Genomic DNA, 23,311 nt, shown 5'->3' on the forward strand with positions numbered 1-23,311 from the left:
ATATCTTCAAAACAAACCTTAAGAACAACATCTCCCGTTAGCGTTGGGACCTGGATGGTACCACCTAAAACTGCCTGCAAAAGTGTAATTCATTGACATACATTAATTATCTTATTAAAGTCTCCCTGAAATGTGAACTTGAAAGGTTTCGGCAGACAAAAAAACTGAAAAAACACTGGGGAAAAACAGATTTAACTAATTGTACAAAATGCCTGTACAGATGGGGTCACTCTTTCTTAGCAATTGTCTAAGAAACCAGGCAATCGAACCAATTTAAGGCTAAGTAAAACTTGCAAAGTAATATGTTTAAAGAATTCAAGAAGATGAATGCCTGACCCACGTCAATTTCATTTACAATTTGACAGGTTAATTTTATCTTGAAGTTGCTCTAAGTAAGAGATATGAACTTAATTTCTTTTTTCTTCCTCTTCAAAGATAGGATATCCATGGTAAATCCACCCTCCAGTACTGGAATCACAGAGATGGTCCGTTCCTGGAAATCTTGGAATGGATATGAAAGAGCTGGATCAAAATTTTTAACACCACATTCCAGTAATTAATGCACCATGTTGAATATTGTCTCGAGTTAGTGATAGGATTATGTGCAGTGTTTTGTATGCAGGTTATGGGGTAGTTGACAGGCGGGTGGCACTCTTGTAATATTAGTTATTAGTGGAGGGCAAATCCAGTAATGTCATAACCAGCCCTAGGAAATATCACCCTATTTTCTATAAATACGGCAGGGGGGCTGAGGGTCTAAACATCGCATGTTCTCTTTCTGTTTTCATGAGAGCCAAGAGAGAGAGAAGGCTATGGGTTAGAATAGTCTTGTATATTCTTGGGAAAGCTTGTATCCTGGGAGAGAGAAAGAGGGAAAGCCTTGTACTATTATCCATCAATAAAGAAGGCTGCTCGGTGGTGGTTTCAAGGCTGGATGTAGTGCTATTTACGTAGCATGAACCAGGATAAAAACTGGCGTCTCCTCATGTGGTTTGATTGTCTTTCTTGTTCTGTTTATGCTTTTATTTTTGTTCTTTATTATCTGTTGTGTTGGTTGTATGTTGGCCGGGTGAATTGAGAGAGTGTTGAGGGGTGTTTGATCAGTTTCTAGTGAGGATTACAAGGCTGCCAGTGCTCCCAATCCTAACACAACATAAAATGATTCGCATCATGCTCCAATCAAAATGAATAGCTTAGATGCACTGGCAAGAAGCACAATGCTTTGAATTAACACTTCTGGAACGACCATAGGGCGGTTCAATTCAGTAACTAGATGCCTATTGGCATTATCAATAAAAATCAGACAATCAAGCATTAATAAGAAAATAATTACCTGAGTAATACTCAAGACAGCATCCACATGAACGTCTGGCCCTTCTCGTCGGAAAACAGGATCTTCCCGGACCTGTCAGAAATATTGTCATCAATTCCATGCAGTGAAAAAGTTATACATGCTACCTATAACATATCAAAACATAATAACAGTGGAGCAATTGTAGAACTTCTATAAGATACCTTGATAGTAACATAAAGATCACCAGGTTGACTGCCATCAGGATCTGCCCCACCACTCCTATACACCTTTAGAGTTTCATTATCATCCACTCCTGCAGATGAAGCATGAACACTGAACGACAGAATAGTATGTAGAAAAAAATAAAAATAAAAACTTACAAAAAAAAAAAGATGATAACTGCATCAGAAAACAACAGATTCCTCCCACCCATACGAGCCACAAAAAGCACTCAAGTACAATAGAGGCATATTGGGCCATCATGAACTCTCAACTAAATTCAAAGCATCAGCTACAATTCTACCTCTTAGATTCACAGGATGAATACCCTTTAATACACAGAGATATATGACCATGAATACATGGATGTTTCCAACATTTAGCAACAACAACAACAATCACAAGCCTTAATCCTGCTGGGTGAGGTCAGTTACATGAATTCTACATCTCCAGCCATCTTTATCCATGGCCATATCCTCTAAAAGGCCCTCCAACCATCTAACAACACAATAATAAAGTACTGTGGTCTTTTCATCCTGCAGAATACCGCAAAAACATGTCAAAAAACCATAATGCCATCTCCCTGCATTCTTGATACCCAGAAGTTTGGGGTAAATTGCCCTCAGACCCCCGTTGTTTGGATTGTTTGCACAGACACCCCCCTGTGGTTTAAAAATGACTACTAGTCCTTATGGTTTGCAATTTTTGCTCATAGACCCCTTTTTGTCAATAACGCTGTTAATTAAATTGTAATTAAACCAGATTAACCTAAATTTAATAATAAAAATAAAATATCAAAAAAGAAAAAAAATTAAGAAATCCATTGCCAACCACTTGAAAACCATCAGTGACGGTTCCAATTGCCAATAGTTCACTAGCAGTGGGCAATGTTGGATGAAACCCATCACCAATGAACCACCAACTGGAAAAGTGAGAGAAGGGGGGGGGGGGGGGGGGGATGCACAAAGACGGCTAGTGGAGGTCAACTTCTAGTGCAACAATGAGGGTGGAGCAAATATGGGCAAGGACAGCGAGTTGATTTGGGCAATGATAGTGAGAACCAATGGTGATACTGTGACCCAAGCTCTAGTTGTCAAAGATCAAAGATGGTGAAGAAGCAGAATAGAGGGAGGCAAAGACGGTGGCAATATCGGCAGGGCGTGGCAAGGACGGACAACATGGACAGAAATAGGAGGTGAGGTAGAGACAAAGAGAGAAGATGATGAAAGAGAGAAGACCAGGAGATCGAAGAGAATAGAGGCAATCGGTAGTCAATCGAAGAGATGCATTTAGCATGAGGCAATGCAAGGTAGAGAGAGTGCTTGCGGCAGTGCCACAGAGAGAGAGAGAGAGAGAGAGAGAGAGAGTAGTGGTAGTGGTAGGTATCAGTCCGCGATTGGCAGAGATGACGAAAAAGGTATCGTTGGCAACAAGAAGGCCCTTCGCTAGCAACCTTTGCCAAAGAGCAGGTTCTTATTCTTCAGTGTTGCTCTTCCTTAATTTTTTGTTTAAGATTTTCTTGTTTTGTTTGGTTAAATTTAGTTTTAATCTTAGTTAATTATCATTTAATTAACTTAATAAAGGTTTAAGTAATAGAATTTGTAACAAAAGAAGTGCCTGAGCAAAAAGCTTAAACTACAAGGACCTCTAGAGTTATTTCTAAACCACAGGGGGTCTAGGTGCAATTTACCCCAAAAGTATCATAGGAGTGTGGAAGCCAAAAATTACATGAGTAAGAGTTCTATGTGATTTCTTTGTATGATCAGTCCATTGCTTATACTGAAACGACTTCACATCATAATGAATCATGGTACATGATCAAGTAATTTTGATTTATAAATGCATCAAAGACCACATTGTTATTATGTTCTTTTGATAATTTTTATGTAATCGATTCATTTTTTCATCTATTGTTTATATGACCAATTAATTAACCAACTTGGCAATCATTGTTTCTATTCTTTCTATAATACGTCTATGAGATTTCTGTGTCACTAATAGAAATGACACAGGCCAGGTTGACCAATCATATCTAGCTAAACCATGATGATTGAACTGAAATAGGGTGAAAATTTTGCTTGTAGGAAGATGATATAACAGTGTACACTGCAGGTGGTGATATTCTGCAATGTGGGCAATTCATGTACCTATTGAAACATGAATATATCCCCACCTATTTGCTAACCTCTGCCAGATTTATGCCCATCATGAGAAATGAGTATTACAGTTTCCTAATAGGGAATGATCAGGAATATATAAATCTTATGAGTTTGGTAATTCAAAAATAGAGTTCTGTCCTTATCGATAATGCATGCATAATATGGATGTATGTAATAATATTGATCAAAATACAAAAGAATTCACAATCCTAAACTCATTTATCTTGTCATGTTAATTTTATCTGTATTTGTATTTTTCCTGACGAGAGTGTTTCTGTACATATAAAGGTGCATAGAGCCTACTTCCTTCTTTATCTTTTTCTCCAACACCAATTCAAGATTAATAAAACAGGAGTTTTTAGCCATTTTCCTGTGATAAGCAAATGAGAGGTATTAGGAATTTCTTGACCAAGTTGAATCAGAGGACTATGCTGAAAGGAATAGATTATAGCATGTTCTTTAATCAAAGCAGTGGAAATGTTGGTGGAAAACTGATATTCAGATGCCTAAGATAAAACATATTAAAACATGCCAAAACTCAGAGAAGAAGTGTAAATGATTCCAGAACAACCAGCTTTCTACCCTAATAGGAATATCTAATAAGGTTACACAAGTCTTTTTTCAGTAAAAAGAAAACAATTGAGAAGACAAAAATATCTCAAGTTGTAGTGACAAGAAAGTAAAAATAACAAGAGAAAAAAGAGAACGTTGAAACATTTGTATTAGATTAGCTAGACAGTCTCGGGAGGGCATATATGTCAAGGGTGTATTCGGTATTTACCTGGTTGTTTCTTCTAGAATGTTTGTTAGTTGTAAATCAGGACCTGAATGAACAGGTCCAAGAAGGGGATCAGGACCAGGACTCAACTCAATATGAGGAGAGTGAAGGAGGAAGTAATGCAGACTCTAGCCTAAGGGACTAGCCAGACCCTTCTAAATATAGTGTAGCAAGGAATAGGCAGCCTAGGACCCGAAGGCCTCCCCAACGATTTGGCTACTCAGATTTAGTAGCATATGCCCTTATTAGTGCGACAAAAAGTGTAGGCGATGAACCCCTCACCTATGAAGAGGCAGTGGCCTCTAGAGACTCTAAAAAGTGGATAGAAGCCACGAAGTCAGAAATAGCATCTCTTAGGAAGAACCAGACTTGGGATCTGGTTGATAAGCCTGAAGGACAACGTATAGTGGGCTGTAAATGGCTGTATAAAATCAAGGAAGGTGCTGGAAACAACTCTAAACCTAGGAACAAGGCTAAGTTGGTTGCAAAGGGTTTTACTCGAGTACTGGGAATAGATTTCAATTAAATTTTCTCACCTGTTGTGAGACATGCCTCAATAAGAGGGTTGTTGGCCATCACTGCTCATTTAAACCTAAAATTGGAGCAAATGGATGTAACAACAGCCTTCCTTCATGGAGACTTAGATGAGAGAATTTTAATGGATCAGCCTAAAGGCTATGAGGCTAAAGGAAATGTGGAGAAGGTGTGTTTCCTTAGGAAATCCCTTTATGGACTTAAGCAGTCTCCAAGGCAATGGTATAGGAAATTTGATACTGTTATGTTGAAGAAAGGGTATCTTAGAAGTTCCTATGATTGATGTGTTTACTTTGAACATGTCTCACCTAGCATCTCTATATATTTGCTTCTCTATGTGGATGACATGCTTATAGCAAGTCAATCCGAGCAAGAGATCCAGCTATTAAAGCTAAGACTTAAATCTGAATTTGAGATGAAGGAACTAGGTGAGGCAAAGAAAATTCTAGGGATAGAAATCTCTAGAGACAAACAGCAAAGGAGAATTTTCCTATCTCAGAAATACTATCTAGCAAAGCTGTTATCTAGGTTTGGAATGGCAAATGCTAAGGTTGTGAATGTGCCATTTGCCTCTCATTTAAAGTTGTCCTCGGATCAATCCCCAAAGAATGAGGAAAGTATATGGAAATGGAAAATATTCCATTCTTGAGTGCGGTGGGAAGTTTAGTGTATAGTAGTGGTATGCACTCGACCCGACTTAGCTCATGCAATGAGTGTAGTAAGTCGGTTTATGGAAAACCTAGAAAAATCCCATTGGAATGCAGTGAAGTGAGTATTTAAATACCTAAAGGGATCATCTAAGAACATCTTGTCTTATGGTGGAGCTAATATAGGAGATCAAGCTAGTATCCTACGGTTCTCGGATGCAGATTATGTTGCTAATTTAGATAAGAGGAGATCCACATCAAGGTATGTGTTTAAGTTGTGGAACTCTACAATCAATTGGAAGTCTAGTCTCCAATATGTGGTGGCATTATCTACCATCAAAGTTGAATACATAATTGTATCGAAAGCTATCAAGGAAGTTATGTAGCTTAAAGGTCTAGTTAGTGAGCTCCTAGGGATAGATGTCAAGGCAACTTTGATGTGTGATAATCAAAGTGCCATTCATTTGTCTAAAAATCAAGCACATCATGAAAGGACTAAGCATATAGATGTTAGGCACCACTTTATTAGGGAAATAATTGAAAAGCAAGATGTATTTCTAACCAAAGTTTCAGGTGAAGAGAATGTAGCTGACATATTTACTAAAGTTGTACCTATCGCGAAGCTAAGGCATTGCATGAAGATATTGCAGATTATTCCAAATGCTGATTAAAAAGGGTAGCATGGTAGTATGGGAGGGTGCAGATAGTTGTGAAGTCTCGAGGAAGCCTAATCTAACTCAAATGGGCGAAGAATTTTGTTGAAACATTTGTATTAGATTAGTGTCTCGAGAGGGTATTTATGTCAGGGATGTATTTAGTATTTACCTAGTTGTTTCTTCTAGAATGTTGGCTAGTTGTAACGGCCCTATTGTAACGACCGATCATGTCTTGTTTGGTTTGCCCCTTATGTTCTATAAATAGGGGGTCGGGGGGTCTCTTTTTGAATCATTCTGTTTTCATTCTATCTTGAGAGAGCTATGCGAGTATGTGCTATGTGAGAGAAAAGCTGCCAAGTGCTTTGTAATCTTGAGTTAACTTTGTATTGGCTAGGGATAGGGTTGTGAGAGAGTGTTCTACAATACATGTAATCGTTCTTGTGTCAAGATAGTGGAGAAGAGGCCTAAGGCAGTCTGGATGTAGGTTTCCACCAAGGGAAATGAACCAAGATAAACTTATGTGTCTTTGTGTGTATAGTTTATACTGTTGTTTTCATTTTTTGTTATATCTGTTATTTGTTTACTTATTGTACCATGAGTGGAGTACTATCTGTGTATTCTTAAGGGTTGCGTGTTTGAATTAGTGAGGCGAAATCTTAGATTACACAGAACAAGAACCTTAATCTAACGTTGTAAGAAACTTACAAAACAGTCATTAACTTTTCTTACCCAAAGGACATGAAATCTTGGACATTGTTCACCTTTGTGTCAATTATCATAGGATTTCTAGTTTGGAAGCTTATAAACAATTTGAATTAGGTAAGCTTGTGCACACATTTCCTTAGTTTTTGCTTCAAAAATTTCCTTACTGCTTGCAAATGTTTTTACAAGATATTGACAAAATGTTTTCAGATCTAAGATGATTAAAACAAGACAGGAAAACAAAAATATTGATCCTTCATGGCTTTCACCTTAAAATGTATTAAACTCCTATTAGTGATCACATCAATATTTCAAAAAAGAATGTCTCTACATCTCTGGAAATGGTTCTATTTAATTCTGAAATAACTACAGACATTACAAAAAAAATTAAACCACCAAGAGAAGTCCTAGTTCTCCAATATAATGAGCCTTTCACAACTATAATCATGTTCCTCTAAAACATTCAAAATACCTGGCATAATATCCAGCTTAACTGTCTTTGGTCCTCTCACAACTTTCTCCCCATTACAAGACTTGCAAAAGCTCTGCATTTGAACCACAAAGCTTAAGTATACTAATAAGGGCGTATACATTACTGCATCAATAAATCAATCTAACAAACTTGAAAGTGCATAAATAATAATAACCCTACATGGCCATCATTATATTTCAACAAGTTCAAAAACTAAGTACTAGTCAGAACATAAAATCTGTCAGAGACGACTCTCCCAATAAAAGGCCTTATGATGGAATTTTTTGACATGCCAGACCACCTAGGGATGAGAAGTTATATGTTGATCTTGGTACATAGCAAATCATCAGACAGTTATTGGATATCGTAACAACTGTGACATTATTGCTACATTATAGAATGTATAATCCAAAAGAAGATTTGGGCATGCATTGAAGTTCCTTGTCAGTGAATTGTAGAGCAACCATTAAAAAAGCAGTTTTCTCCCCTCTAAATTTCAACAGAAACATAGTACCACTTCCAACAGGGTTGCCGGTAGTTAAGAACTCTCTCTCCTTATTTTATGCTAATCCTCCCTAATTGATTGAGATCCAGGTCCAAGCCATCAAAAGCATGTCTATAATGGTTTATTTTATATATTCAGTTTCTATTCAGAAATCAATGCCCACAACTTATGGTCAGGCTAACATGCATTAATGGACTGTTTGGCATTGTTGTATTCTGTTACGTTGTGGTTTGTTGCGTCGTGATGTGAAAACAATGTTTATAAGAGTAGAGTTTGGTGACCAAGTACAATATTTTGTTCATTGATTTTAAAAGAAAATATTAAGTGTTTGGTTAATATTTAATGTTGTGTTATACATGTGTAAAATGATGTCATGACCCTAAGGATTTCCCAAGGATATATTAGTAAATATAATAGTAGGATTTCACATTCCCTTTGTATTTTTTGTTATAGGCCTTTGTCTTTAGCTACTAGGCAGTTGGGCTGTTTATTACATTGCACATGGGTGCAAGTGGGAGGCTGTTAGGCTATATATAAGCCACAGTTGAGGATGGAAGATTTTATGCTTGAATTGACATCGAATCTCTCATTTTTCTCTTTAGAATTCTCTCCCATTCTCCCTCATTTTCCTCTAAATTCTTCCCCCATTTTTGTCCCATTTCCCTCTCCAATCATCATGTTCTCAGTTCTATTCAATCAGATCCTTCTGATTGACAATCCAACCCTATTATGAACCCTAGGTTTATAACAAATGGTATCAGAGCATCGTTCTTCGATTGTGAATCCATCAATTTTAGTAGTGAATTGAGACAGATATAGCGATTTGGCTAAGAGAGCTGATCAGCTCGTAGTGTGAAATTCTAGTGATACGAGCAAATTGTCAAGGAGCTTCAACCAAACTGATTGGCCAACAAGTTTGATATGATTCCTAAGGAACCAAGGACAGATCGACACCAAGCGAGGTGTTCCTCAGAACTAAGTGAGACGACTTTGAAGGACAGTAACGGAGCAAAACGAAGAAGGCACAGGGATTGATGACCACATATCGTTTCAACTTGCAGGCAACTCGAAGTGAGTGATCAGATTTGGAGATTGCTAATCTATAGTGACCGACAGTGATTTCCGCGATCGACTGGGAATTTTGGACCACTAATTCAACAAAAGTTATCAACCAGCGTGTGAAAGCGAAACCAATTCCAATGGCCCAAGCGAGTACATGTTGGTTGTTAGGCAAAGCAGATCCAGTAGCAAATTCAGAATTGAGGACGAGCAAGCCCGACGGATCCAACTGAATTCCGATAAAATTCTGTAGCCGCGATGGACACCAATCCACAATAGGTGTCGACGTTGACCACGATGCTGTGGGTTGGACTCTAGAGTGTCTCGATACAGTGGGTGTTGAGATTTGGACTCGAGAGTGAGTGTAGCAGTTGAACTAACAGTGAGTTCTGGTGATTTTGAAATCAAAAGCAATCGCAAATTGGGCTGGGAGCCTTGGACGATGATTGGGCAGCAGCTGTTCTTTGACTGCAATTTTGATTTGAGTTGAAGGCAGAGAAATCAGTTTCCGTAGTTAAGATCTAAGTTGAGAAGGCTTGAAGGCAACTTGGCCTGGTGGGTCCGACAGTGTTTTCAGCAACTCCAGTGAATTGATTGAGCAGCGAATTCCAAAGTCTGGTGAATTCAACGGAACTGGAAGTTCCGACAACTACCCACAATGATCGACTGGGAAGTGTGGATTGACGATTAACAGTAGGTGACGACACTAATCGATGATTGCACGAGAAGGAAGCGTCGATTGGGGCGATCGTGAGTCACTTTGGTTGTGATTTCAACTCCGGCAAATATATACTTCTATTGATAGTGGAAGTAGATACAAGTGATTATAGTGGTGAATTCCGACGATTTGGGCGAAATTCTAGTAAATTAAGTGAGGAGGATTTGGAGTCCAATTATTCTGTTGAATTGAGGACGACATAGGCGAGTTTACAACAGTTTCTTTGGTGACTACTGACATAAGCGACCTTAGCATTGAGTCTTGAGTCGAATTGGAAGGCAGGTGGCTCATTTTGCTGAGAAATTGAAAGCCATGGAGTGTTGAGAGGCAATCGTTTATCCTAGGTGCTTGCTGGGTAGCAGATATCAAAGGGAGATGAGGGATTCAATGTATAGGACTTCTACTCCTTGGTCTTTGCAGTGTTTTGTTGGTGAGAAGTCGACCTATGGGAAGCAGTTCATGCATGAGACAAATGGAGTCTCAATGGTAGCAGAAGAAGGCTGCATTTTCAGCTGGAAACAACTAGAAACATGAGAAGGGGATCAACCAATTAGACAAGAAAACAAGAAGTGCGGTACATGATACGAGCAAGGACATGAGCAGTTGCAGGAGTTTACGATGATACTAACTAAGAAGTATCATTATAGCTTTCGCGCAAAATTCTAAGGATTATCACGAAAGTCTTAACAAAGAGGAATTCCTTAAAATGGAGTAGCCGAAAGAGAAGTCAAGATGGCGAGAAACGGATTCATTGTTTACCTCCAATTTTGGGCAGAAGAAGTGTTCTAATTTAAGCAAAATTGACGAGGAATGTGATTGTAATGGTAGTGCTGGCGGCAGCAGTAGCACTTTCGAAGGTTTGATTTAGGGTGATTGGGCAAAAGGAGAATTAAAGGAACACTCCGATTCCTTTGAAAAAGAAGTTCTTGATGGGGATGTTCCAAATGATAATCACGGAAGTCCAAAACTAGAGCTGAATGATGTAGTTAATCGGATGATAATAGGAGGCAACAAGGAATTTTTGGAATTGTAGAGAAATTTCACTGCTGTGATTGAGAAGTTAGAAGAAGAAATAATAACTTAGGATACACCTACTAAAAGGCTGGAAAAGGAAAGTGGGGAAGTATTTAATGAAGTGACAAAGGAAGTCAAGGCTGACACATTACCCTTAGTGGTTAGTACATGGGTTGGAGGACTGGGGGGTATCCCGGTTTAGAATTTGGCTTTAAATCATGTGGGGGGTGAGGATCTTGATAGAGGCCAAGTTTTAGCCATTGGAGAATCTGTGGAACATTCTCATCCCTCCCAATGTAATCAATATGTTCAGACAGGAAGGGCAATTGCAGGGATGGACACGGAAACAACATTGGAGGAGAAAATTATGGAAGATAAATATGGGGTGAACGACAATGATCAGGAAACAACTCGGGAGAAGGAGTTTCCTGCTATTGTAATTGTTCAAATTCTAGTTGGTGAGTTGCAATATTAAGGTAGTTTTTGGTTGGCAAAGAAGATTGAGTCCCTTACTATCACTGGAAATGGCATGAATGGGCATGTATCCCTGGTGGAAACATCTTCTAACGTTGTGAAGGTGTGTGGATTGGGTAAGGAATTTCAAGAACAACTAGTAATTGGTGGGAAGCAACGGAAGATAGCTGACGAAGTCAAAAATTTGGTAGTGAGGAACAAAAGTACAACTGCTCTATTGGTTCTTGCTCCAGCTAGAAAATCCAAGTTGTTATCTACTTAGAGTGGGATGAACCAATGGCTAATTGTGCTCTTAGAGTGGAAACCAATCTTGATTGGACAGCTATTGTAGAAGGTGAGTGTATTGAACTTGAACTCTATCAAGATGCTCCTATTGAAGTTCTAGGCTAAATTACTATTGGGATTGATCTTGGACACCTCAGAACGAAGAAAACGAAAAGGCCTAGAAGGAGAAAGAAAGAAAGGAAGATAAATTAAATAGAGAAGGCGGGAATTGGATGAAGCAATGGCTACTTGTTGCAAGTTCTTGGGGACAAGAACTCTCTCAAGGAGGGGGGAATTGTCATGACCCTAAGGATTTCCTAAGGATAGATTAGTAAATATAATAGTAGGAGTTTACATTTCCTTTGTATTTTTTGTTATAGGGCTTTGTCTTTAGCTACTAGGCAGTTGGGTTGTTTGTTACATTGCACATGGGTACAAGTGGAAGGCTGTTAGGCTATATATAAGCCACAGTTGAGGATGGAAGATTTTATGCTTGAATTAATATTGAATCTCTCATTTTTTTCTCTAGAATTCTCTCTCATTCTCCCTCTCGTTCCCTTATGCAATTCTTCCTCATTTCCCTCTAAATTCTTCCCCCATTTATGTCCCATTTCCCTCTCCAATCATTTTGTTTTCAGTTCTACTCAATCAGATCCTTCCAATTGCCAATCCAACCCTGGTTCATGACAAATGACTAAAAAAACAATAGTATATTAAACAAGCATTTTAAACAAATATTTTATGTCAAACTATTTATAGTATCCAAAAGAACATTATAAAATTATAACCTCAAAGTACTTGTTGGATAACTAAACAAAATAGTAGAAAAACGTCTTCTCTATTACACAAAAAAAATTAAAAATTTATGTTCACATTTCTTCTCAAAACACACTATTTCTTGTCAAATTAAATGCAATGGTGTTCCAAACAATATCGATCATCTTATATTGCATGCTTCTCCTAACATTCAACATATACACACACAGTAATATTGAAATAAAAATTCTACACAAAATGAAATAACTCATTCATAACTATACACTGAAAAGAAAACACTTTCAAAATTGATTTATATTTACAAAAGCATGACTACCACATCATTCTGTTGGCATTTTTTTATAATTTTTATATATCCACATAGATAAATAAATGAATGAATTTGGAATTGATTAAAATAAAAAATATCGGATAGGCTTGAAATAAAATAAATAAATAATGACTTTTTCCATATATGTAAATATGTTCAAAAGTAAAGGGTAAAATTGTCTATTTCTTTTTAGAAATAATGGAGACCTTATAAATTGTTTTGCTTTAATTTAAAGCAAGGAGTCCCTGCTTTTGCTAGCAACTTAACCTACATTTTAGAAGTTTTACCTGTGCTTTATAAGCAAAGTTGTTCTTAACCAAAACTGTTTTGCTACCTTTTTTCTAATAAAAGCAATTGTGCTATATAAGCACAACAATACCAAACAGGCCCAAGTTGAACACACACAGAGGCACACAAAGATACATTCATAGCCTCCCTTGATGTGGCAGGGAAGCAAAGAAATTAACAAGCAAAATAGTAAAAAGATGCATTCATAATTTTTTTTTAAAAAAAAAAGCTGTACTATACCTTAACAATTTTCCCAGTGCCATGACAGTAAGAACAGGAAACCTGGACCCTGAATGGGCCAGTTACCTTGCTTATCTGAGATTAGGACAGACCAAACTTTATCTACAGAAAATATTCACTGTGCAAAAATTAACATTAAGAACAAAATACTGATAAAACAGACCATGCCTGAGCCTCTACAGGTCCGGCAAGTTTCAGGTCTGGTGCCAGGAGGAACACCAGCTCCACCTGAAAAGACAAAAATCTAATAATCAATTTTCCAATGAAGCTTTGATCATACTAAATTACGATTTAGTTAGAAAAGAGGAAGAAACCAACAAAAGTATTTCCAATTAAAATGAGATTCTAAAATAAGAAAAATAAAATTGTGCCAAATCAAATCAGAGAATAATGCCATACCACAAGCCTCACAAGGCAATTCAGTTTGGAATGTCAGAGTTTTCGTGCATCCTTGAACAGCTTCCATAAAGGATAGTTCAACTGAAACCTATGAATGCCACATGCAAAATCAAAAGTTCATCAAATAATGAATCTATAGCATAAGACCAAGGCGAACAGATAAGACAACAAACCTTGACATCTCGTCCACCTAAGTCCCGATTGAAGATTTTGCCGAAGATCTGGTATCCATTGTAGAGAATGCCACAACATAGACATGGAAAGAGACAATTAAGATCCAAAAGTCAATTATGAGAAACAAGCAATAAACCGGGACAGAGTCTGGGAAGGTTGGCTAAATCTGAAAGAGAGATCAAGATTGGAGACATAGCCATAAACAATGATTGTCCCTGAACCTCAAGATTGAAGGAGGATATCTAGAGGGACAAATTCTATTTTAACTATAACATTATGGAATATAACAACATACCCCAAATGCAAGGGAAGAAAACCTGAAAACCTAGGATAATGATAAAAGGCAGGCACACCAAATGCAAAAGAAAATTTTTTATACCAATAATAATAGCATGCATCTTCTTTTCTAACTTGCCACAACAAACACCTGAACCCTGATTTCAGTAAATGTGCTAATCCTACAAGGGGAAGAAAAAAAAATTGTATAGAGATGCAGAATGTAATTACAATAAACTGATCCTGAATTGAGATCATATTTAACATCCACTTAAAAGTCTGAGGAAAATCGAGTAAAATGATCAGCAATAAGAATAAGTAAACCAAACGCAAAAGCAGTAAATTACAACAGGGAAGAGGTGGGGATACATTCGGAAATAAAAAGGCAATTCATTCTTCCTTTTGGCCATGCACAATCAAGCGTAGAGCAAAAATGTACATGCATATAAAGACTCCAACTAAGCCATCTTATTGTCAAATCATCAACCATTTCAATAAAAACAGTTCATTTGATCACTTCTTCAATCAAGATGGTATTCTAGCAGTAGAATAGATTTATCTGTATGTTCACAAGGGTGTCTGGTTTCCTCTTTAGTCACATCCTTATTACATTTGTATGTCATTTCAGATTCATTGTTCGCATAGGGAGTATCCTCTTTTGGACATCCTCCTCTCCTCCTTTGCCTCTGATGAAGCAATCAAAACCAGAAAAGTACCCCTATTAAAGATTAAGCTTATTGTTTTCTCTCTTATTTCTATCTGAACAAAAGATGAAAAAAAAAAAGGGAGAAATAAGCTGAAATACTCGGAAAACTTGCTTGATATTTCAGTGAAATGGGATATATATATATATATATACATGACCATCTAAACCATCTCCTAAAAAATAGAAACAACTATCTCCTAAAAAACAGAAACAGATTTACAGATTTGAATTAAGAAATTTAAATTGCAGGAATTGCTGGAGTTTTATTTTCTTCACACTGCCTTATCCCTTTAATCTTGAAATCTTCTCTTATCTCCTAACAACCTTATCACCTCATCCCATTAACTTCTCTTATCTCCTTTATCCACTAATTCTCTGCCATAAGAGAGAAAACCGAGAATTTCATATTAATCTTTCCAACACTATCCTAAACGGTCGCCCTAGTGCACAAGGCCTGGAGCATTGCAAGACTCATATTTGAGCACAGCCTTCCCCATGTATTTTTTGCAAAGAGGCTGTTTCCACAATGCAAACCCTTGAGCTTCCAATTGTCAAGCCCCTAAATTGGGGCGAACAATTCTGGTACTCCGGTGATTGAATAGAACAGAATGCAAGAAAGAGAAAGAGAAGGAGAGAAAGATAAGAGAGCAAATTGAAAGGGAAGAGTTTGGTATTATTCTCAATGATACTTCCTTCCCATATCAGCAGGTCTCCTATAGAGCCTGACCTCTAACAACATAACAGCAAAGAGAATATGCTAATTAACATAACAACAAAGGAAATAGGCCGTTGTACAGTTAGCTAACCCCCTAACCACTTAACCCCCGAGCTAACAGTAATACAAGTGGTTAACTTCCGGGTGACAGTTACTGACTTACGCCTAGGATTGTGACACCAATCACAAAGGAGCACCCTCACCATTTCTACCAAGTAATGTCATGGGGTTTCTCAAACTAGAATTGCCTCCCATAAGAGAACATGTCCCAACTTACACCAAAAATATACACTGGCCAAGGAAGGAGTCCACGATTATTTCTTGTAGCATTCTTCTACCACTCCTCTAAAATTTACCAACTCAAAACACTGTTCTAATGTTCAATAAAATTGGCTTCCCATTTCCTGCAGGTGCACCAAAAGAATACAGGTCATCTAGAATTTATCCATTCCTTGATACCCTCTACTACTTAAACCAGAGTGGTTTCCTCTAGGATCCTTTCCAAATAACAAGTTTGTAGTGCTGTGTTTACAATTTTAAAGCTAGTTGGACCAACTGCATTTCTTATTGATATACCACCTAACTTTTGTTTAACTCTATTTAATTATATGGAACTTGTTGCATATAAAGGCCATTTTACTTCTCAAGATGATCCTTTTGTTGAACTATTTAGTGACCTCGATCTAGATCGCAACGTTCCATTACAATTATCCTTTCATTACACATGAAGATAAGGTTGATATTATTTTTTATAAGCAGATTGCTTTCACTAGGAATTTTAGAACTTCAGCATTTTTTTGCTCATTGGACAGATTCCTCAAATTTAACACATGAATTACTGGAAACTGAAAAGAAATTGCAAAAGCTTAAACTGGCTATGCTGAATGTTGATGTTTTTCCCAGGTTAGTATGCTGGAGGTCTAGAAGAAATCAGAGGAGATTATGAGGATGATCGGATGGCATTTATAGTGCAGGATTTATCTGTAATTAACTGCAATTGTTAGGGGTATTTTAGACTTTGTAATAGTCTGTTATTTCCCCAAGGAAGGTCCGCCCTTTTAGTTTATAAATAGGAGGGCAAGGCGACCAGCAACGATAATCAATCAATCATTCTATCATTCCATTCTCTTATTCGAGTGCAGTGAGAAAAGAGAGAGAGTTGTGATTAGAATAGTTCTTGGAGTCTTTTTGTGAGTATTGTACTCGAGAGATAAAGAAAAGGCGAGTGAGTGATATCTCGTACTGATTTCTGGATTTCTTTAGTGGATTGTTCTCTCGATGGAGTGCTGGATGTAGTGCCATTTCTATGGCATAAACCAGGATAAATCATTGTGCATCATCTTGTGGTTTGATTTTCTGTTCTCTGTTAAATTCTGTTGTTTCTTTACTTTCTATTCTGTGAATGGGTCGTGATTGATTTGGTGAGCATTGAGTGAGTGTTGGGCAAAATATCAGTGTTCGGTTTTAACACTGAAGTTGTACAATGGTAAACAATATTTTCAATGATACCAAGCTCTTCCCCTTTTTGGGAAGTCGGCGCAGGCATCAAGCTTAGCCCACCATTTATCTTATTATGCTACTATTAGGATTTTGAATTTCAAATTTTAATAGATTTTGTTACAGGATTAATGTTTTAAGTGCATAAATTTATAGCAAGGGGTATTATTGTAATTAGGGTACTTAGTACACTCTTGTATATACCTTGTCTATACATTTTAGAGAATTACATTATTATTTTATTCCTCCACATGGTATTAGAGCCAAACCCCTAACCCTAACTAGTACTGTTGTGGTCGACCTCACCAGTGCTTCTCTCCACAACTCCCAGTGCGTCACGCCTGCAATTTGCCTTGTTGCTCACCAATACTGTCGACTTCATTGGCGTCGATCTCCTCACCGATGCTGCTCACCCGACTGCTTCCAGCCTGCAGATCTACTTTGCTGCTCCAATGCCATCAACTTTACCGGGGCTGCTCACCGCTCTGTTCGCTGTGCCTTCCGATGGTCTGAAGACTTGCAGATCTGATTCGCAACTGCAAATCTGCTTGCAAGTTTGCAATCCCTTGCTTTCTAGGCAATTTTCAGACTTAATTTTTGGCTCTCTCGCTGATTATCAGATTAGGGTTTGTAATCATCGTCATCTCTTCGTCAACTCCAGTCTCCATCCACACCTATCTCATCAACATCAACTGTTACCATTACCCAATTCTCGAATACGCCAGTTATTACCATGGAAAATTTGAATGGGAACAATTATTTTGCATGGTCTGCAGCAGTGGAAATTTGGTTTCTTGGGCATGGACTTGAAGATCATTTAACACATACCATCTCAACCGTTCCCGAGAATAATCGCTCTCTTTGGCAAAAGGTGGATGTGCAGTTACTTAGTCTGATGTGGCAGACTGTTAAGCCCACTTAGATGCCTATTTTTCAATCTCTTCGTGAGTGTAGTGCCCTATGGACTTGTGCCCATGAGCTGTATACAAGTGACATCACTCATATATATGATGTGATTGGTGCTCTATTTCATCTTCGACATAATGACTTAGACACAACCACCTATCTTAGTAAGCTCCGGGCTTCCATTACTGATTTTAATGAACTAATAAAATTTGATGCTGATATGAAAAGGCAACAAGATTAACGTTTATCGTTCTCCGTCTCCATGGGATTTGGCCAGAGCTTGAGCCAATTAAAACACAAATTCTAAGCAATGCCTCTCTTCCACCTTTGATAAAGGTATTTGCTCGATTACTTTGAGCCTCTTCAGTTCGTGTTGATCATAGCCCCTCTCTACCTAGAGGCCACTCTGCCATTGCCATTGCTCAAGCCAATTCCCCTCCTAATTGTGGAGTTAACTCAGGTGGTAGTCACCATGGCAGGGGTACTCGTCCCCAATGCTCCTATTGCAATCGTATTGGTCATCTTCGAGAGACCTACTATAGCTTACACGGTTGCCCACCTCAAATAGCTAACACTAGTACTCCCACTGCTTGTTTTAAGGAAGAGTATGCTCAATTCTTGGTAGCACAATAGGTCACTTCACCTATCACATCCCTTGCTCACACTAGTAATCAAGCTACTTGTTTTACGAAGTCCTTATCATCTCTTAGTCATGGATCTTTGACTCGAATCCTACCAATGATATGTTTGGTAATTGCTCACTCTTCTCACATCTTCACGCCTTGGGCCTTTACATACTATTACCTTTATTGATGGTTCTCAAGCCTCGATCCAGGGTAACAAAATTTTTTCTAATTCTATTTTTGTTCGAGATTGGAGCACCAGACACATGACCGACACAGGGCATGAATCTTAGGGACTTTACTATATGTCTCATCCTACCTCACTAGGGCCTACATGACTACTGCTTCACCACTACATATCCATTGCCAACTAGGGCACTTGTCTCTATCTCATCTCAAGAAGATGGTTCCCAATCTATTTCATCTTCCTACTTTAGAGTGTGAGTCTTTCCAACTTGGGAAACATAGTCATAGTTTTTTCCAAAGCCAAGTCAATGTTAGTTCTCCTTTTTCAATTATCTATTCTAACATATGGCAAAATAAGGATATCGTTAATTTGTAACCTTCACTGATGATTTTTCCCACGCTACATGGTTATATTTAATGAAACATCATATAATTGAGACTGCACGCGCACTCCTTATCCATATGCACATTCCTCTACAATATTAGGATGATGACGTCTTAACAACATGCTACTTAATTAACCGAATGCCCTCCTCTGTCCCTCAATAACCAAGTTCCTCATTCCATTCTATCACGACCCCAAGGGTAAATCAGTAAATATTACCAACAATTAACAATCAGCTAGGGGGTTAAGTGATTAGGGGATTAGGTAACTGTACAATATCCTACTTCTTTGATGTTACGATTAGTTAGCATATTCCTTGTTGTTATGTTGTTAGAAGAAGTTGTTATGCTGTTGGAGGCTCTATAAGAGACCTACGGCTGTGGGAAGAAAGGGGTATCGAGAATAATACAAGTCCTCTCTCTCTCTCTCTCTCTCTCTCTCATATTGTTCATCCCCAATTCTTGGGGCTTGACATTTGTGGTATCAGAGCTGACAATTCTCAACTTCTCAACTGTGATCTGAAAGTTTTAGCAATTGACCAAGGCGATTCAGTGCAACAAATTCCGACGAGCCAGGCGATTTCCAGTGTTCAGGAAGCCACAACAAAGGTGAACGAGTATCGATCAGGGACTGATTGAGTCATAGTAAAAGGAGGTTGTTCCTCTGCTATTAGTCGAAGCAGCATTCTGATTCGAGTCCAAACGAAACCAAGAACGATTCAAGATTTTAGGTGAATTCTAACAATCATTGGACAATGATTGGGTGTGCGATTATCATGGGCAACTGATGTGAGGCAGTTGTCGCCTATGAATTTTGGCACTTCTTGTTCGTCGCTTGAAGGCGAAGCAAAAAACAGGTCAAGGCGAGTGGGAACCCCAACGATTGCACTAGGATTTCAGCGCGAAGGAAGGTGCGAAAGGGCGCATGTTCAAGATTTGATCTTGATTAAAGCTGAGAGCATGTATCCCAGCGATTGCAACTTGAGATTCTAGCGAGTAAGGAAGGAGACAGTTCATAGCTACTGCATTGTAACTAAGGCGGAGGATTCCAATGAATTTAGAAGCTGATAGTAGGCGAACTTGAAGGCTCAAGAAGTTGAAATTAGGAAGGTGACGGTTCATAGCTACTACATTGTAACTACGACGAAGGATTCCAATGAATTTAGAAGCTATTAGTAGGCGATCTTAAAGGTGCGATTGTTTGATTCGAGACAAAGCAAGCAATGACGGAAGTGGTTGTAAGAAGCAGACACAGGAAGGTCAGTGAGGCCGGCGATCTTAAGGTGTAACTCGAAAGCAAGGCCGACAATTGACTGACAGCAACTCCTCAAAGCAAGAAAGGCGATCAAGACCGAGTTTTCAATTTGATTGAAGGATGGCGAAGGGCACCAGAAGGGAGCAATTGGAAGTAAGGATGGAAGCTTTAGAATTTGGGATGTTGCAAACCCAGGAAGCGTTGATCCAAAAAAGGGAAGACATGGCAGTGATAAGGGAAACACTAAGGGAGGAGTCAGAGAAGAATAGGGAGGCCTTGGAGTAGTGTAAAGAGCCCATGGAGCAATACGGGCAGAGGCTCAACACCGTGTTCAACATGTTGTCCTCATTGCCCTAGTTTCGGTTGTCCTTAGATTTCCCTCCACGACAGGCTTTTGATCCAATTCTGTCGCACCAAGGCAGTGTTCCAAGAACTCAGGGAGTTCTTGAAGTGGAGGATCAACCGGCGGAGCAAGAGGCGTGGGTTAGGAACGTCCAACCCTTCTCTAGTAATCACCCACCTATGCCAAGATTGCAAATTCTAATGTTTGATGGAATGAAACCAAGATGGTGGATTCGAAGGTTCGAAAGATTCTTCCAATTCTATATGGTGTCGAAAGAACAAAAGGTTAACTTGGTTGAGGCCTACTTAAATGATACGACCCATTCTCGATATCAAGGATGGATCCAAGATGAGGGAAATAATAGGAACTGGGCAAAATTGATAGAGGGGTTGTGCGAACGATTTGGAGAAAGAAGTATGACTGATGTAATTGAGGAGTTCAGCAAATTAAAACAAGAAGGGTCAGTGGTGGAGTATCAAGCTAAATTTGAGGAGTTAAGATCAATTGTGTGTACTGTGCAACCAAGATTAACGGAACAATACTTGGTGTCCAGTTTTATTAGTGGATTGAGGGAGAAATTAAGATCAATGGTTAAGATGATGATGCCTATAACGGTGAAACATGCAACTGAGAAGGCAAAGTTACAAGAGTCTACTGTTGGTGTCGTTGAGTAATGATCCTCCCACCAATCAGCGATGGGAAGCAATTCCCAAGGTTAACACTAATCTTAACACAGTCAAAAACCGTATGCCAAAGCAAAGGAGGTAGATAGGATCGTGCTATAAATGCGGAGACAACTTTTGGCCAAGCCACCAATGCAAAAGACTACTACTAAACATGGAAGGACTGGATGAAAAAGAAGAAGAAGAAGATGTTTTCCATGAGGAAACGGGTGAGTGCAAGGCGATCATTGGGGAGAAATCACAAATGCATTCTATACAAACTGTTGTGTTTGAAGGAAGGGCCGAGGCAGCGGCAGAATGGCTAGAGGCTGTGAACACTGCTAGAGTAAGAGGAGAAAAGGAGGCAGCAAATATTGAAAGAAGGGATTGGTTGAACTATAGTCGTCACTGTAAATTCTTGGGGACAAGAATTGTTTGAACGGGAGGGGATTGTCACGACCTCAAGGGTAAAGTCTTGGGGACAACCTCCCTCATTGTTGTTACGATTAGTTAGCATATTCCTTGTTATGTTCTTGGAGGCTCTATAAGAGACCTACAGCTGTGGGAAGAAAAGGGTATCCAGAATAATACAAGTCTTCTCTTTCCATTGTCTCCTGTCCTTTTCTTTCTCGTTCTCTCTCTCTTTCTCGTTCTAACCATCTGACTCCCGTAATTGTCCATCCCCAATTCTTGGGGATTGACACATTCTTTTTCCTTAAGTTGGCTTGTATTCTCTCCCTCCCCATAGCTTAGGGTGTATTTGTTGTCTTCATCAACTTGCCCCTAGTTGTGATAAGATGGTAGCTCGTTCTCTCAAATCTATTTTCCTTGGTTATTCACGGCCTCAAAAGGGGTATTGATGTTGTTCCTCTAAGTTGGCTCACTACTTTGTTTTTGCACATGTTATCTTTTTCAAGTTCTCTCCTTATTGTCCTCCCTCTTCCACATCATTCGAGCCTATGTTACCTAACCTACCTTTGCCTCTTCCCTTTCCTAATATTCCCTTTTCTTCTCCACCTTCATCTCATCTCACCTTGATCACCCTAATCTTCAAAGTTATCAGCATGTTCTCGACATGTGGACCCACTAGCAGGCCTGTCATTAACAGACCCATGAAGCCCTTGCCAAACTCATCCCTCAGGTCAATTGGCCCTTCCACCTCTAATCTCTCCTGTTGCTCCTGATCTTGACTTGTCTATTGCTCTTCGTAAAGGTACTCATACTTGCAATACTGAGCATTTGATTTCCAATTTCGTTAGTTATCACTCTTTATCTCATGGGTATTTTGTTTTTATCTCTTCTTTATCTTTTGTCTTTCTTCCTAAGACTGTTACAAAAATCCTACTTGTCCAAGATGGCGAGATGCTATGGTTGAAGAAATGTTGGCCACATTGATCGCCTTAAGGCTTGCCTTGTAGCCAAAGGGTATACTCAAATTTTTGGCCTTGATTATGAGGACACCTTTTCTACTGTTGTTGTGAATCTCCTCTGTTCATCTCTTCTTCTTAGTTGTTGCTATGTTTCATTAACCTCTCCATCAGCTCAATAACAAGAATGATTTCCTTCACGGTGATTTAAAGGAGGAAGTGCATATGGAACAACCTCCTGAGGTTGTTGCTTAGGGGGAGTCTAGCCTAGTGTGTCAACTATGAAATAAAAGCAATCTCCTCAAGCTTTATTTGGTAGATTCAATTCAATTGTTCTAGAGTTTGAGTTAGCTCTGGAGTTGATTATTCTGTCTTTTATTGCTCTCAGTTTGGTTGTCATATTCTCTTAGTGAATGCATTCATGATATAGTTATTATAGTGAATAATGATGTTCGTATCACTAAGTTGAAAGCTCACCTTCAATGACAATTTCAAACCAAGGGTTTTTGGTTTCCTGAAATATTTTTTAGTATTGAGGTGGCTTGGTCAAAGCGGGGAATTTATATTTCTCAATAAAGTATGCATTGGATATGCTTGAGGAGATAAGCATGTTTGGATGTAAGCCTATAGAGACTCTAGCGAACCCAAATATGAAGTTGCTTTCGAGACAAGGGGAGCTTGTTTCTAGGACTTGTCGCTATTGTCAAT

The 23,311-nt window shown here is 38.6% G+C and overlaps 1 protein-coding gene and 1 long non-coding RNA gene across 4 annotated transcripts in view; both read right to left on the reverse strand.

Moving 5' to 3' along the window:
• The window catches only part of LOC127814133 (chaperone protein dnaJ GFA2, mitochondrial), a 52,270-nt gene that overhangs the window by 5,222 nt on the left and 23,737 nt on the right, over nucleotides 1-23,311 (reverse strand). For all 3 annotated transcript variants that reach the window (XM_052355410.1, XM_052355411.1, XM_052355409.1), the window contains exons 8-15: nucleotides 13,683-13,730; nucleotides 13,510-13,597; nucleotides 13,274-13,338; nucleotides 13,111-13,185; nucleotides 7,462-7,534; nucleotides 1,516-1,607; nucleotides 1,334-1,405; nucleotides 18-74 (exon numbers count right to left, since the gene is read on the reverse strand). In XM_052355410.1, coding sequence (XP_052211370.1) covers nucleotides 18-74; nucleotides 1,334-1,405; nucleotides 1,516-1,607; nucleotides 7,462-7,534; nucleotides 13,111-13,185; nucleotides 13,274-13,338; nucleotides 13,510-13,597; nucleotides 13,683-13,730 — 570 coding nt within the window. The remainder of the gene's footprint in view (nucleotides 1-17; nucleotides 75-1,333; nucleotides 1,406-1,515; nucleotides 1,608-7,461; nucleotides 7,535-13,110; nucleotides 13,186-13,273; nucleotides 13,339-13,509; nucleotides 13,598-13,682; nucleotides 13,731-23,311) is intronic.
• On the reverse strand, nucleotides 16,459-21,885 carry LOC127814134 (uncharacterized). Its single transcript, XR_008026289.1, has 2 exons — nucleotides 18,427-21,885; nucleotides 16,459-17,939 (listed from the first exon to the last, which is right to left on the reverse strand). It is a non-coding gene; the product is annotated as an uncharacterized LOC127814134 (long non-coding RNA).

Source organism: Diospyros lotus, chromosome 12 (genome assembly GCF_014633365.1).
Source record: "Diospyros lotus cultivar Yz01 chromosome 12, ASM1463336v1, whole genome shotgun sequence".
In the NCBI taxonomy this organism is placed as follows: Eukaryota; Viridiplantae; Streptophyta; class Magnoliopsida; order Ericales; family Ebenaceae; genus Diospyros; species Diospyros lotus.